Here is a 16,558-nt window from a genome sequence, read left to right as displayed (position 1 = left end):
TCTAGTTTATCTGCTACTAAATGTCTCAAACAAAGCTATAAGTGTCTTGGGAATGGAAAAGGGATTGAAGAGACTGTATGAATAAGCTCCAGTGAGGATGTGTTTTTGGGAATATTGCTGAAAAAATAAGTTCTGTGACTAGTTCTGTGAGTTTTTGATTTTACACATTTTGTTTTGTCAGGATAATCTTCACACATGAAGGCCTAAATGTAATGGAAAATGCTTTGTAAAAGTCTAAATTAAATGGTCACACAGCTTAAACATCACCACCACTAAGCTTATGATACTGTATGCTTATTTAATCTTTATTTAAAATTGGAAAGATGGAAAGCTAAATTAATATGTGGTCACATTTGTGGATTTTTCAAAGGAAAATCCAGTCATTTCAAAAGGAGTGCATGCAATTTTTTTTTTGCATGTGAAATTTGATTTCTATTCACGATACACATTGTTGCGCAGCAGCTTCACAGAAAATTAAAGTTTCTATATTACATATAGTAGTAGGTAATCATTGGCAACTAAGTCAAGGTGATGAAGCAAAAATTTAACGTAAAATCATGCAGTTAGTTAATGACGTGCACTCAAGCAGAAACGGTGACATGATTAATAGCGATTACAGTTTAGGTCAAAAGTTTACATACAATATTATCAAAATAAGAGGTTTCATACAAAATGCATGTTGTATTTATTTTGTACTGACCTGAATAAGATATTTCGCATAATGTTTAGATATAGTCTACAGTTGAAAATAATAGTTGAATTTGTAAAAATGCCCCGTTCAAAAGTTAACATCCCCTTGATTCTTAATACTGTGTTGTTACCTGAATGATACACAGCTGGTTTTTTTGTTTAGTGATAGATGTTTGTGAGTCCTTTGTTTGTCCTGAACAGTTAAACTGCCTGCTGTTCTTCAGAAAAATCCTTCAGGTCCAACAAATTCTTTGGTATTCCAGTATTTTTGTGTATTTGAATCCTTTCCAACAATGACTGTATGATTTTGAGATCCATCTTTACACACTGAGGGCAACTGAGGGACTCATATGCAACTATTACAGAAGGTTCAAACACTCACTGATGCTCCAGAAGGAAAAAAGATGCATTAAGAGCCAGGGGAGTAAACTATTGAACAGAATGAAGATGTGTACTTTTTTCGTATTTTGCCTAGCCCTAGATATAAACTTTTTTCATTTGGTACTGCCCTTCAGAGGCTACAGAAGATACTTGCATGTTTCACAGAAGACAACACAAGTAATATTTACCCTGATCTTAAAATTCAAAAAGTTTTCACCCCCCTCCCCAGCTCTTAATGCATCATGTTTAGTTCTGAAGCATCAACAAAAGCGACGTAAACTTTTGAACGGGGTCATTTTTATAAATTCAACTCTTATTTTCTCTTGTAGACTATATGTAAACGTCTTTTATGTGAAATGTCTTATTCAGCTCAGTACTAAATAAACAATAACATGCTTAGATCCCTCTTATTTTGGTAAAATAATCAACATTTTGCAGATTCTGCAAATTGAATGTAAACTTTTGACCTCAGCTGTATATGCTGTGATCAACTTCTAGCAATGTAAGGAAAATTTGGTAATTTTATATATTGGTTCAGGGTTGGCGTCATCTGAGCTCCTCAGAGGGGTAGGCATCATTTCTCAGTTATTGAGTCATCTCAAATCTTCATAATGGCTAGTTCCAGACTGAAGCTTATGTAAACTCTAGTTACCTTTGGATGCCCTTTAGAAAACAGAAAAGCAGAAGGAGAAAAATTGCAGCAAAGGTGCTGCTGTTCATAACATTTCAAGCAAGGAATGATAATGTGCATTTGATAAGATACAACTGGAGTACAAGGTTATGAGCTACATTGCATTATGTGAACACTTGGCTAAAGAGATGCGTCTTTAGTAGGGATGCGCCGAAATAAAAGTACTTTGCCGAAGCCGACCAAAAGGAAAGACTAGGCCGAAGGCCGATTACCATACACGTTTTTTCCCCCATGTATTTTGCCATTTTTTTTTCTCCATTGCATGAATTAAATAGCCAAAATGTGCTTTTCAAAAAAAAAAAAATAAATAAAAAAATACAATTACAATATAAAAAATGTAATATTACTTAACACTGAACATTTATAACATTATATAATAATAAAATAATTCATTGGCCAATTTTATGACCGCCGCCTTTTATCAGGCATGTGTTTTTAATGTACAAATAAATGTAGCCTTGCTGAGCAAAGGAGAATGTTATAATAAATGTATTAATAGAGTGGTAGTGATTGTTAACGTTTATTTTATTTAACAGAACAAAAGTAAAATCACAACGCTTACATTTAGGAATGATGACTTTTATTTTGGCACAAAAAGACCTCAGTGCTACTTTTTGCTGACAGCAGCAGATTTATGAATGATTCTCATTACGCTGTTTCAGCGCAGATTTGTTCTTGCGTTTTGGACTTTGAACTCTGGCTAAGGAGCTTGTGCAGCACTGTCAGAATAAATACTATTGATACCTGTATTAGACAACATAATGTTCTGTAGTTTATTTACTAATGGTTTAAGGCCATTTTGTGATTTCAGTCATCATACAGTAACCAGAAACAACCAGCCCTTTCTCTTCTCATGGAAGACATGCGATGTCTCTCGCTGTCGGTGCTTGTAATGATTTTTGTGTTTTTCTCCATTTTAAACGCTTCCACACTGCCCACATGTTTGCTGCATTAGTGTACGCCTCTATTTGATCGCGTCACGTCATTGTTTGGTAGAAATTATTCAGCCTTTTGGCTTATTTGAACACCAAAAGAGCATTTTTTCCATCTTTGGCCAAACTATTTTGGTTGCCGTACATTCGGTGCAGCCCTAGTCTTAAGTCTAGATTTAAACAGAGAGTGCCTGAACCCTTAATGTTATCAGGACAGCTGTTCCAGAGTTTAAGAGCTGAATACCAAAAAGATCTGCCTATTTTAGTGTACTTTGCTATCCTAGGTACGACCAAAAGTCCAGAATTTTGCAACCTAAAGGAGCGTGATGATTGTAGCTGGATAGAAGACTAGTTACTGTAGGTACGTAGGAGCTGAACCATTTAGGGCCTTATAAGTAAGCAGGAAAATCTTGCAACTGATACAGAACTTATGTAGGTAGCCAATGTAGATATTGTAAAATTGGGGTAATATGATTATATTTACTTGACTTGGTAAGGACTCTAGCAGCTGCATTTGGGGCTAGCTTGTTTATTGAAGTTTATGAATCTTCTCTGCATCAGAAGACATGTTGCTGTCTAATATCACACTCAGATTTTTGACTGTACACTGAAAAAAAAACAATAAGTAAATAAGTTTTTGCACGCATATTTTTTAAGTAAAATTGAAGAATGGAATTAAGTAAAATCTACTTAACTAATTTAAGCAAAATTAGCAAAGGAAATAAGTACATGTAACATGCAGTTAGAGTTTGATGAGTAATTTCTACTCAATTATTTTAAGTTTACCTTACAGTCCTCAAGTACAATTCACTCGGCCATGGTTTGTAAACTTTACTCAAACATTATAGTACTGAAAAATGCAATTAAAGCATGTGGTTCATTTACAAACATGTATGTAAGCAGGTAGGTGGCTCCTTATTGTTTTAAGGTTATATGTTGACTCAGTGAACACAGAGACCTCAATATGTGGTACATGATACACAATGACGGTAACCATCAGTTTATAGTTTTTGAGTATGAATGGGTCATTTTGAGTAGAAAAAGATGTTAGAAAACAGCAAGTTACTTAACCTAACAACAAAAGCAACCATAAAACTGTAAATACATCTCTGCAAAACTGCAAAAATTCTTTACCTCATTAATTATTCATGCCCAAGTGCATGATGGAAACAATGGGACCATGACTTTGATATTTACGTTGTAAAAAATAAACAATTCCAAGTAAAATATACTTATAAATTCGAATTTTAAATTCTACAAGCTTACATTTGAGTACTAATATTGAATTTACTTAATTCTTGCCTAAACATAATTATTTAATGTAGAAATTACATTAGTTTTTCTGTATTATCTACTTTACCACAAAATCAATTTTATCAGTGTAATAAAAGTGACAGTACATCTGTCAGATGCAAATAGTAATCTAAGAGATTCCATGTACTTTTTTTTTTAAAGAAGTAATATCTCTGTCTTTTCTGAATTTAATTGGACAAGATTATTGGCCATCCAATCTTTTATATCTTTTAACACACTCTGTTAGCTTAGATAATTTAGAAGTTTCATCTGCTCTTGTTGAAGTTTGTAATTGAGTATAATCAGTATAAAAATGTAATGGTCAAACAAACTCGGTATTTCTAATTTTTGAATAATAATAATATTTTGCGAATTAAAAAAATGTACAGCTTTCTAACTAACAAAACACTGCCTGTTTTGTCTTCGACTCTAGTATAGTGTACCAGAGCATCAAAATGCTGTTTAAGCAAACCAGTGAGTATATACTGTATGAGTTTTTCTATTTATGAGTTTGGCAGACCGTATTTCAGGCATTTAACCACAAACTCATTCAAAAGGCCCATTGACTGTGGCACAAAATAGATAGAAGTGCTAAAATGCTCCTAAGGGCCAGTTTACCAAACAAGGCAAGTTAGCATGAGACCTCAATCTCATAAAAGCGCTGATAGAGTGCATCTGGAAGTGGATCTACTGGCAATGCACAAATTAAAGAACACAGATGCTGATCAGAGCTGGAATGATACGCTAGTCTGTCGATTCAAATGTTCAACAAAATGAGTAGAAAAACTACCGTCTGAAATAAAATAAAGTGCTATGTTTTTTTGCAAACCGTTTTAATCATGTTTAGTCATTTTCGTCCTGGAAAAATCAAATTTTCTTTGTTTACCACAAAGTATATTTTAGTCATCCCATTAAAATAACATTCAAATTGGATCATTTTAGAGCTTTAAAGTGCTGGAAATTATGTTAAATGCTGGAAAGTCATTAAAAGGTGCTTGAATTTCTCTCTCAAAGGTTGTACAAACCCTGAAATGAATAATGTATTATTATTTCTACCACAACACCATGGTTTGTTTTTGTTTTAATCTGTGACTCCACCCACTGCAAATCCAGCCAATAGTATTTCAGCATTCCAGGTTGCCAGTTGGAAAACACAGCGCATTGCAGTCATGGAAGTGAGCAAATGAACTGGGTCAGAGATCACAGATTCTACCTGAATTAATTGCATTCATCAGTGTTTATACTCTGACAACAGTACATAAGAATAGCAGAAATACAGTGGTTACTCCTAGAACACTATTATTAGGCATCATACAGAGGTAAAATGATGAGAAAAAGCTACTGACAAAAGTTCCCTTCAGGTATATCAAAACCCCCCTCTAAATTCAAAATTTGAATCACATGAAAGGCCTATTTCTAAGTCAGAACGACAAATATTTAGCATGCATGTTCTGCCTTTTTACCTAAAATGTCATGCAGATGTTTTGCTTTCTCTCCTCAGATGGACATGTCTGTGTTGGCAGAGTTGTGGAGGTTAATGGACCTGACAGAGCCCCGGTTCTGCGTAGCTGTTATTGCCATCATCTTCAATCCGTTCTTCTGGAATGTGGTGAGTCAGTGTATCTGCATCTCTTCAGCTTTAAGGGATGATCAGGTTGTGTTTATGAAGTGCTCCATGATCTGTGTGTTTCTTGTTAGCTCACGTAACGCTGTTATGTGAGCAGCTCTTTCTTGCATAACATTCATAAACATTACTCAGATTTCTGCCGTGCTCCCGCGGTCTCAATTTTAAAAACATTTACGAACTATAGAGAACGCTGAATGTTCTTGCTGATTGCTCTTGTTTGAAACAGAAAAATGCAGGCCTATCAAGAAGAACTGATGTCACAAAGCTGCTCTGTTATGATCATGTAAATAAGCGTTGTAGCACAGATGTATTTTTATGGTGTAAAAGAGAGAGTGTTTATATTTTAGCTTTCATCTCAGCAGTTCTGATAATAGATGTTTAGTTTACACTTTGGCTGAAATTGAAGGATTTGCATATATCCCTGAGAAACACATCCGATAGGTGGGCTGGTGGACATGACACTGCTTTATTATACTTACTTAACACTGACTAGTCATTCAGACAACCTACTGACTAGTTAATTGTAAACATTTATAGTTTTGCACATCCCTAAATGGAAGAACTGCATGAAATCATTTGATATGCAGATTTCTTTCCTGTGTTAATGCATATACATCTGAAAGACGAGTTACATCGAAACATTAATTTTACAGAGCATTTGATTGGCTGCAAATCTGTGTAGTGCAGGATGAGTCATCAATAGTTTTAGAAAGTTTTTCCAGAGGAGTAAAAAATCTTTTTAATTGTGTGTGTAAATACATAGGAAACAACAACAGAGTGTCTTTAAAAACCCTGTTTTGTGAGGAACTACTTTCTTCCTTCCTGAATTCAAATCTCAGTTTGACAGTTTAACAGCTGAGCCCAAGCCTCTGTTAATAATTCGCAAACATCACTTTAGAACGTTGAGTTACTTTATTAAAAGCTTATTGTATTACTGTATTAAAGACTCACTGTATTATGTAGAATATTATGAGAGAGAGAGATGGACTGAGTGAGTGTGATTACCTGCATCTGATACAGCATTCATTCTTCAGCTCAATCTCATATTCACAATAAAACATTAGTTAGCTGAGGAAAGCGATATCTTTTTCATACTATTTTTTCAATTCTTAAGAGTGATTTTCGATGACAGCGCTGCATAGTGCATTTCTTGGCTGCATCTTTCAAGGTGTTATTGAAAGTAAAAATAACTTCCTTGTTTACAACTCTGTTTTAGTCTCTTACAATATAAAAGTCTTTACTGCTGACTCATAAAAAATGCTTTATAACACTAAGTTATTCATTGAATAATAATATTTAATCAACAACAGCCATGAAAAAAGTTGCTATGCAATTCAGTCAAAAGTACAAAAGCAGCACTCTGATATACAGCATTAAATTTACAAATAAATTTGCCCTCAGCCAAAACTATTTGCTTTAGAACAAATAATAGATTAATGAGACTAAAGACTGCCTGTTAGATTTTCCCAGAATGAATTATATTTCATGCTTAACCACTATAGAGACATCAGAGGCAGTGTCAAATTCCAGAGCATCTGGCTGAGGTGAGGCTGCTCTTGAGCACTGAACAGCTGCTGACGCCTTGGAGCTCACATTTCTGAAAACCACATATTTGAGGTCTAAACAAGAACATTTTTGCCTAAAAACTCTTAAAGTGCCCCTATTATGCCTTTTCAAATATGATATTTCATGTAGTGTGTCATGTAGCTGTATGTGAACATAAACTATCTGCAAAATTGTGACGCCGACAGTGCACTATAAATAAAGTTTTTGTCTAACAAAAAAAAGAGTCGGCTCACATTCGCCTAAACGAGTCGTCAGCAATTCGAATCTTTTTTCTGTAACGGCCACACGTCACGAGCTACACATTTGCGTAATGTCCGCCCACGTTCAATTTCGCGAACAACTTGCCCGCCCACAAACAGTAGGCCTATCATTTTCACGTGGATTACATCATGTCAAGAAGACGCCCTGCGCTGTGACAGCCTGTGAGAGTGAATTTGTTTTATATGCCCTTCCGAAAGATGAAACTATCAAGAATGAGTGGTTAACATTAATTTTTTCAACACCTCAGCAGTCCAATGCCAATCTTGTGTTGTGTTCGCGTCACTTTATTGATGACTGCTTTTCCAATCTTGGGGAGTAACGTTACAACGCGAGATTCACCAAACGCTTGGTTTTAAAAAAATGGATCAGTGCCCAGTTTATTTGGACCGGCTTGCTCCTCTGAACTTCTACCTGTAAGTATGATTAATAATTGTATTTTCTAGCGATCGTTCAAAATACGTCTTTGTGTACGTTATGGTGTGTAACAACCCCGCACATGTCTTGGTAACCGGCTAACTTACGTTTCTGTAGTTCTGTTGTTCAGCTGTGAGTGCAATGTAGTCTAAAAAGTCTTGTGATTGATGCAGCTTGACTGTCTGTCTGCCTTATTAGTTTAAGTAATGATAATGATAAACGATGGCTTAACGCAGTGTTATGGATTGTACAGTGTTGAAGTTCACAACGTAGAGATGTGTCCGGTTCGCTTACAAAAGCAAATTGCAAGCACTTTTAAAAGGTAACATGACACCCACTGAGAAACGTCCTGCTCCGGTCGTGCTTGCAAAACAGTTTCTTGTCGATGTGACACTTCAACAGTTTCATCGTCAGACTCCGGCTCGAATTGATAGGGTAAAATCGAGGCTATCTTTTCTATGCATTAACAGGTCTCCACAGCTGTCATTCAGTTATGCCAATGGGCGTTTCGTTTTGCGCTGTAGCGGTAGACCAATCCAAAAGGACTGCACCATCTGACCAATCACAGCAGTGAGGGCTCACTGAAAGGAGGGGTTTAGAGAGACTGATTCTTCGAACTGCTTCAAACGAGTCGTTTACGAATCATTTAGAAACGGGGTAAAAATAAATCTAATTTTGGAGAAAACTAAAGTGTTTTTTGAACTTGCATACATGTAAACCTGTTTTAAGAGACTAAAACAACAATATTAACTACCTTTAAAATGGCATAATAGGGGCACTTTAAAACTACATTCATTCAACTACATGTACATAAAAACAGTGGATTTGGGCGTCCTCAAGCAGAGTGATACAAACAGTGAAACGGTTAAGTTCTGATATCACTAGAATATAACCCTCCTCTCACATCACCTGACAATGACTTCAAACACCCTAGATTTTTTCTGACGGATTGCATCGGTTGTGGGAATAAAGACAACTCCTCATCATAGCGTCATCAAACTATGCCTTTGTTTCTTTGTTTGTTTTGAACACACCCTCTAACAGCAAAAACATACGTTAATGAGGTCTAAAAGCATTTTATACTGTATTTTATACATTACACATTTGTAATGTTAACCCAGAGCAGTCCATCTTACTACATTAGACACTCAATCATAGCGTCATCAAACTACACCTTTGTTTCTTTGTTTGTTTTGAATTTGCGCCCTCTAGCGTCGAAAACGTACATATTGTGCCTTGAATGAGGTCTAAAAGCGTTTTATACTGTACATCGTTTGTAATGTTAACCCAGAACAGTCCATGTTACTACATCAGACAATCATAGCATCATCAAACTATGCCTTTGTTTCTTTGTTTGTTTTGAATATGTGCCCTCTGTTGGCGAAAACTTACATATATGCCTTTAATGAGGTCTAAAAGCATTTTATACTGTACATTGTTTGTAATATTAACCCAGAGAAGTCCGTCTTACTACATTAGACAATCATAGCATCATCAAACTATTCTCACACCTTCTCATTCGTGTGTCCAAACTTTTGGCCTGTACTGTAGTTTTCTCAAAAACACAAACATGTACATTCATGTCGCTTGCATATTATTGTAGCCCAATATGTGCTGATTACAATGTAATCAGACTTTGGCCATTAGTATGTTTTTAAGATACTGAAAAAAGCACAAATGTCAGGGCATGTCAAAACTTCTTCAGGGCCCCAAAACACCCTCAGACCCCAGAGGGTTAAAGATGGGTCGTGGCTGGGTCTTCCAACATGACAATGACCCAAAGCACACAGCCAGAAAAACCAAGGAGTGGCTCCGTAAGAAGCATATCAAGGTTCTGGAGTGGTCTAGCCAGTCTCCAGACCTAAATCCAATAGAAAATCTTTGGAGGGAGCTGAAACTCCGTGTTGCTCAGCGACAGCCCCGAAACCTGACAGATCTAGAGAAGATCTGTATGGAGGAGTGGGCCAAAATAAATAATACTTATTTGACACAGTAATTCACAAATAAATTGTTAAAAAATCATACAATGTGATTTTTATTTTTAGATTCTGTCTCTCACAGTGGAAATGCACCTATGCTGAAAACTGTACACCCCTCCATGATTTCTAAGTAAGAGAACTTGCAAAATAACAGGGTAATCAAATACTTATTGACCTCACTGTATATATATATATATATATATATATATATTATATACAGTACAGACCAAAAGTTTGGACACACGAATGAGAAGGTGTGTCCAAACTTTTGGTCTGTACTGTATATATTGTGCCTTTTAATGAGGTTTAAAAGTGTTTTATACTGTACATCATTTGTAATGCTGACCCAGAGCAGTCCATCTTACTAAATTAGAACATAATCTTGCACATTTCTATTCTTAATTCACACTTTAAGCACCTTACGATTTGCTATTTCCGGGTATATTTGCATCACATCCCATTAACACATGATTTCTCAGAGATTTCCCTTCCTCTGCCTCACTGTATCTGTGAAGTTAGTGTATTATCTGTGAATATGAGTCATCTTTCATGCTGAGCTGAGCTGTGATTGTAGATAATTCAGATCTGTATGCCATTGTCTGGCAGGAACATTGTGGGATTCGACTAATCTGTAAGCCGCTGATGATCAGAATCATTCTCTCAGCGTGGTGTCTTTGTCACGCTCCCAGGTGGATTGGCTTTACGGGCACGTTCACTTCCTGTTGTTTTGTTGTCAGCCTGCATGAAGGTCCTGCTGCCTGTTTTTAAAATCAGATCCAGGAACTGGTTGAGATTGAAGTAGGACAAGTGTTCAGGTTTGGGTTGGTTAGCATGTTATCCTCTAGTGCCAGATGCTATGAAAACAGGTACAAGTTCAATCTAAGTTCTAAGTTCAATTTAATCTCACTCGATAGCACTTGTGGGATAATGGTAATTGCCACAAATGACTGTAATTTCTACTTCACCCTACTTTCCTTAAAAAAACGGGGAAAAAAGCACAAATGTGGTAGGCACTTACATTGGAAGCGAATGGGTCCGATACTGTTTCAGTAAGCACAAGAAGTTTAAACGTATGTGGTGTTTGACGTCACAGAAAATTCCCATGATGCAAAGGGAATTACAGTTATTTACTTTAAAGGGAATTTGCAGTTTTATACTGGGTGATATACTGTAAATAACTGTAGAAATTACAGAAATGTCTAACAGTGCATGGCTGTGTTTTTGGGCAAAATTGTGAGTGAGCCCACTCCCTTGGATGAGAAGCAACCCCACACATGAATGGTCTCAGGATGCTTTACTGTTGGCATGACACAGGACTGATGGTAGCGCTCACCTTTTCTTCTCCGGACAAGCCTTTTTCCAGATGCCCCAAACAATCGGAAAGAGGCTTCATCTGAGAATATGACTTTGCCCCAGTCCTCAGCAGTCCATTCGCCATACTTTTTGCAGAAGATCCCTGATGGTTTTTTTTGGAGAGAAGTGGCTTCTTTGCTGCATTTCTTGACACCAGGCCATCTTCCAAAAGTCTTGGCCTCACTGTGCGTTCAGATGCGCTCACACCTGCCTGCTGCCATTCCTGAGCAAGCTCTGCACTGGTGGCACTCCGATCCCGCAGCTCAATCCTCTTTAGGAGACCATCCTGACGCTTGCTGGACTTTCTTGGACGCCCTGAAGCCTTCTTAACAAGAATTGAACCTCTTTCCTTGAAGTTCTTGATGATCCTATAAATAGTTGATTTAGGTGCAATCTTAGTAGCCACAATATCCTTGCCTGTGAAGCCATTTTTATGCAACGCAATGATGGCTGCATGCGTTTCTTTGCAGGTCACCATGGTTAACAATGGAAGAACAATGATTTCAAGCATCACCCTCCTTTTAACATGTCAAGTCTGCCATTCTAACCCAATCAGTCTGACATAATGATCTCCAGCCTTGTGCTGGTCAACATTCTCACCTGAGTTAACAAGACGATTACTGAAATGATCTCAGCAGGTCCTTTAATGACAGCAATGAAATGCAGTGGAAAGTTTTTTTTGGGGATTAAGTTAATTTTCATGGCAAAGAAGGACTATGCAATTCATCTGATCACTCTTCATTACATTCTGGAGTATATGCAAATTGCTGTTATAAAAACTTAAGCAGCAACTTTTCCAATTTCCAATATTTATGTAATTCTCAAAACTTTTGGCCACGACTGTAGAAGGAGCATCCACGTTCTTTTCATCATAATCAAAAGAAAGTTCAAATGTAACTGATTTATGATCTGAGAATGCCACATCATCCAAAACAACATTAAGAATTGACAAATTAAATGATAAAACAAGGTCTAATGTATGACCATGAGTATGAGTAGGACCATGAACATGTTGCAATAAGTTAAAAGACTCTTTAACTAATGGGTCTGAAGGGCAACACACATGCACATTAAAATCTCCCAAAATCAAGAAACAATCATAGTTACATAAAAGTCCACTTAAAAACTCAGTAAACTGCTGAATAAAATGTTTGTTAAACTTTGGAGGTCGATAAATTAATGCACACACTAAAGACCCAGTCTGCACTTCAATCTGAATCAACTGAAATTCAAAGGTTGAGTAGTCCACAGTCTGAAGGTTTTTGCAGTTTAACGAGTTTTTAAAAATAACTGCCAAACCTCCTCCACGTCCCGTTTGTCTGGGTTTGCTTAAAAAAATCACAGTTCTGTGGGACTGATTCTGAGAAGGGGATCAGATCTCCATTGCAAACCCAGGTTTCAGTCAGAAACAGTAGATCCAACTCTTTAGCTTTTAAAAACGCATGCAATATAAATGTTTTGTTTGAAAGAGACCTTACATTAATCAGGGTTAGTCTTTTCTTCGAGGAATAGTCCACCTTTGTTTGAAGTTCGCGCCTGACGCAGCAGAGGTTAGCCAGATTCACCCCCCCGTCCAACCGGGCGTGTAGACCGATAACGATTGCAAACCGCATCCAAGTCAGCAGCTGGACGCTCCGCACCTTGCAGCACACGCTCACACGGACCACAGGAAGAGGCCCAGCAAGTGACTGGCCACAGCTCAACGAGGACTAGGGTTGTGTATCGAGAACCGGTTCCATTTTAGAACCGGTTCCAAATGTCCATTAACCGGGTATTCGATAAGAGACGCGGATTTCGATTCCGCTTAACGATTCCTGCGTTCGCATTTTAATGTGATTTTCAAATGATTTAAGTGGAGGAAAGAAAATAACTTGCGCATTGTTTGCGTGCAGCGCACACATCTGAAACGCGAGCACGGAGAACAGCGGTCCTGATGCGGGTTCCCGACCTGTGTCCGTTCTCGAAACAGTTCCGTGCATTTCCACTGCAGAAAAGGGTTGTTCCGGCCCGGAACTGACTTCTCTTTCACATTTATTGACCCGTATGAACGAAATACGTCAGCATATCCTCATAAACGCAGTGTTTTTTTGTCCTGAGTGAACGTAAACAGATAAGAAATAAAACGCATGTGTAACAGTATTCTTAGGTCTGTGTTCGGTGTTCAAGAGACAGCCGTCTAATAAACGTGCTGCCTGTCATAAATGTTAATCAAAGAACAAAAGAAAATCATTAACTGACTGAATATCTTTTATAAATTTAATGAGGACTAATCAATATTTTATTTATGAAAAGCAAACTATGCAGTGTTTTTAAACTTTTGATTTCAATTTCTGTACCTGACATTTGTTCAGTTTTATTTATTTATGCTATTGCTAATTGATTTGCTCCTGTTTTATTACTTGTCTTTAACAATTTAATGTTTGAAATTTATATTAGACTAGTTGTTTGTTTTCTGTGGTATTTTTTGGTAAAACCATAGGCAAAAGACAGAATAAATATGTTTGACTAAAAACTTTTTAATGGATTTTTTTATCATATTGGAATCGGAATTAGGAATCGATAAAAATCAGAATCGATAAGCAGAATCGGAACTGGAATCAGAATTGATAAGATTCAAACGATACCCAACCCTAACGAGGACTCGGCGCGAGCATGACGCCTCCACCGCCCTTAGACGCAGCCTCGTCGCTGCCAGCACACCACCTCGTTTCCCACGCTTTCTACGCCGTTTCCTCCGGTGAAAAGCACAAGATAGCCGGCACAGTTAGGATGGGCAGAACAGCGAGGGCGGATGATAACTTTTAGATGGACCGGTCAAAGCGGTGTCAAGACGGTCAGCCATTCCATGATTAATATCCAACAACGATTGACGATTATAAACCAAGCGAGGCGTAGAAGATTGAGCCAAAGAGCATATAACAAACATTAAAATAACTAACAGAACAGACAATTGACCAGAGCACAGACGGCATGCCATGCATTAGGGCTGGGCGATATGGCCTACAAATAAAATCCCCGATTTTTTTCACAAAAAATCCGATTTACGATTTAAATCGATTTTTCCCCCCTACTTCTTTTAGCATGTAAAGAAACCCCAGCTTTTCCACAATATATATGGCCACCATATATTTTGCAATATACATTGCAACTGCATCAGTGCTTTCCACCAGGCCCCATTCTTATCATACCGCACACACAGTAAATGTTTGTAAGACAAATAAATATGAGATGGGAGGAAAATATATATTGCCATGCTTTTCTCTTGCATTTATATCGTATACAAAAATATACAATTTTGAACACAGAAATATTAAATGATGTAAATAACTGAAACGATCTGCCAGCAGGTGGTGGTAAGACACTGATTTAATTACTGAATCATATCATTCATTTGATTCGTTCGAACGGATTGTTCATTCAAGAATAAAGCAAGCGACTCTTTATGAATGGGAAATTGAATCATTTCACTAGATTCGTTTAAAAACGCACGTTCATTCATAAACGAAACACCGCTATGTTTGAGTGGAGATGCGCAGCGGCTCAGATGTGACTTGTTTCAGACCACTTTTGACGACGAAATAGAGCAAAATCAGGCAATAGTGTTATAGTCAGACAATGTAAGTCACTTAACTTAATAACTTAATAACACAATAACTTCTTGTTTATTCAACTTTTGTAATAAATCAATATCTCGTTTACAAACTCCCTTAAAAATGATTAAAAGCTGTCACTCATCTTAGTTCGCAGTCTCACAAAGCTCTATTATAATAAACGAAGCTACTGCCCACTCTCTCTACACTTGAGATACATTTGTCAACGTGCAAAACACATAGAAACCTTTGAAGCTCCACTGAGCGCAAATACAAATATGCTGGTCGGGTCAGTCGCACGTGGTGCTCCTAAATATTTTTTCATAGTCGCACGTAGTAGTTTATTTTTGCCCTTGAACGGCGAGTCGCACCATTGAGAAATTAGGTCGCACTCTAGAGCCCTGATATGCAAATAATTCGCCATTGTCTTCAATCAAAGCAGCTAATCATGTCCCCTTAGTGACTCGCGTTATTTTACCAGAACGCGTTGTTTTCCATTCTGAATACATATATATATTTTTATTAAAAAAATCGTGATACCTCGATTTAATAAAAAATTAAATCGTCTTAAAACGTAAATTCGAATTAATCGAAAAAATCGAAAGAATTGCCCAGCCCTACCATGTATGTAGGCGCCATCTTACTTGTGAAAAAAAAAATGCTATAAATTAAATTAGGTATATATTGTGTTCTGAAAGGGTTAAATCTAAGCATTACAAAAGCAGAAGTCTAAAATCAAGTTAATAATAAAGTTGTTCATGTTTACTGGCAGGAGCGCTGTTTTTCAAAGTATCACATCTAAGCATTCACTCATTTGAACCTTGAAACAAGTATTACAGTATTACAGTATTACAGGGATAACTCCTCAATACTTACTGCTCTTGTAAAAATGCAATGTCTTGTGTTCAATATAGAATTTTAAACCTACATTTAATGCCTAACAAGAAACCTTTTTGCAGAATGTATATTTTAATCTGAATTATTGCTCTCCTATTCTGTTAAACTCAGTTAAATGGCTTTGCAGCTCAAATAGCACTCATTTTAACATGTGAACGAATGTAAGTGCTTTTAAAAATATAATAAGCTTTGCGTTTCTGCTTTTAAATTCCTTAATTTAATTTTGCCTTACTATAGCTTTGTTTATTTATTTGCTTGTTAGTCTCTCTTTTTTAAGAAAAACTGGTGATTATGTCACAAATGCTTTTGGATTTCAGCTTAGCTTGTACTGAAAATTCATCTTGGATCTGTTGTGTAGGTTTAGAGTTGAATTATGAAGCAGTTCAGCAGGGATGTGTCTTTTATGGATGTGGGTTTGCAAATGGTGCTCTTTGTTTGACAATAACCAGATGCATTTATACACAAACATATACAAAACAGACACACGCACACTTAGATGCTTCTGCAGACACACTTAAATACGGTGCTGAGTGAGCTTTCAATGGGAGATGAGTTTACCAGAGCATTACAACACTTTTTTTTAGCACTTTGCCTGCTTTCATGCTGCATTATAAGTGCACACCATTTACAGTCTAGTTCTTTTAAAAAAAAGTTTTGGCCAGGTTTTTTTTAGTTACTGCCTTCATATGCTCTCAAGCAAACATTAGAGTTCCTTTTAAAGAAATTATGGTGGATAAAACCAATGCAGTGCTTTTACAGAGATAATGCAGTGGCAGATCAGCTGTTTTATACAGGCTCTGCTGTGATAATAATACAAATAAAGCAAAAATAGCACCAGTGTGTGCATTTGCAGTAATTGGCTAAATGTTGTATACTGTGTGTAC

At 36.8% G+C, this 16,558-nt stretch overlaps 1 protein-coding gene across 1 annotated transcript in view; it reads left to right on the top strand.

The window, feature by feature from the left end:
- Positions 1 to 5,488: 5,488 nt before the first annotated feature.
- The window catches only part of pemt (phosphatidylethanolamine N-methyltransferase), a 106,801-nt gene continuing 95,731 nt past the window's right edge, over positions 5,489 to 16,558 (top strand). The window contains exon 1 of the mRNA XM_073828706.1: positions 5,489 to 5,596. Within this exon, the coding sequence (XP_073684807.1) occupies positions 5,489 to 5,596 (108 nt within the window). The remainder of the gene's footprint in view (positions 5,597 to 16,558) is intronic.

Source organism: Garra rufa, chromosome 22 (assembly GCF_049309525.1).
Source record: "Garra rufa chromosome 22, GarRuf1.0, whole genome shotgun sequence".
In the NCBI taxonomy this organism is placed as follows: Eukaryota; Metazoa; Chordata; class Actinopteri; order Cypriniformes; family Cyprinidae; genus Garra; species Garra rufa.
Note: the sequence above shows the minus strand (reverse complement) of the source record. Positions and strands in the feature narration are given on the sequence as shown.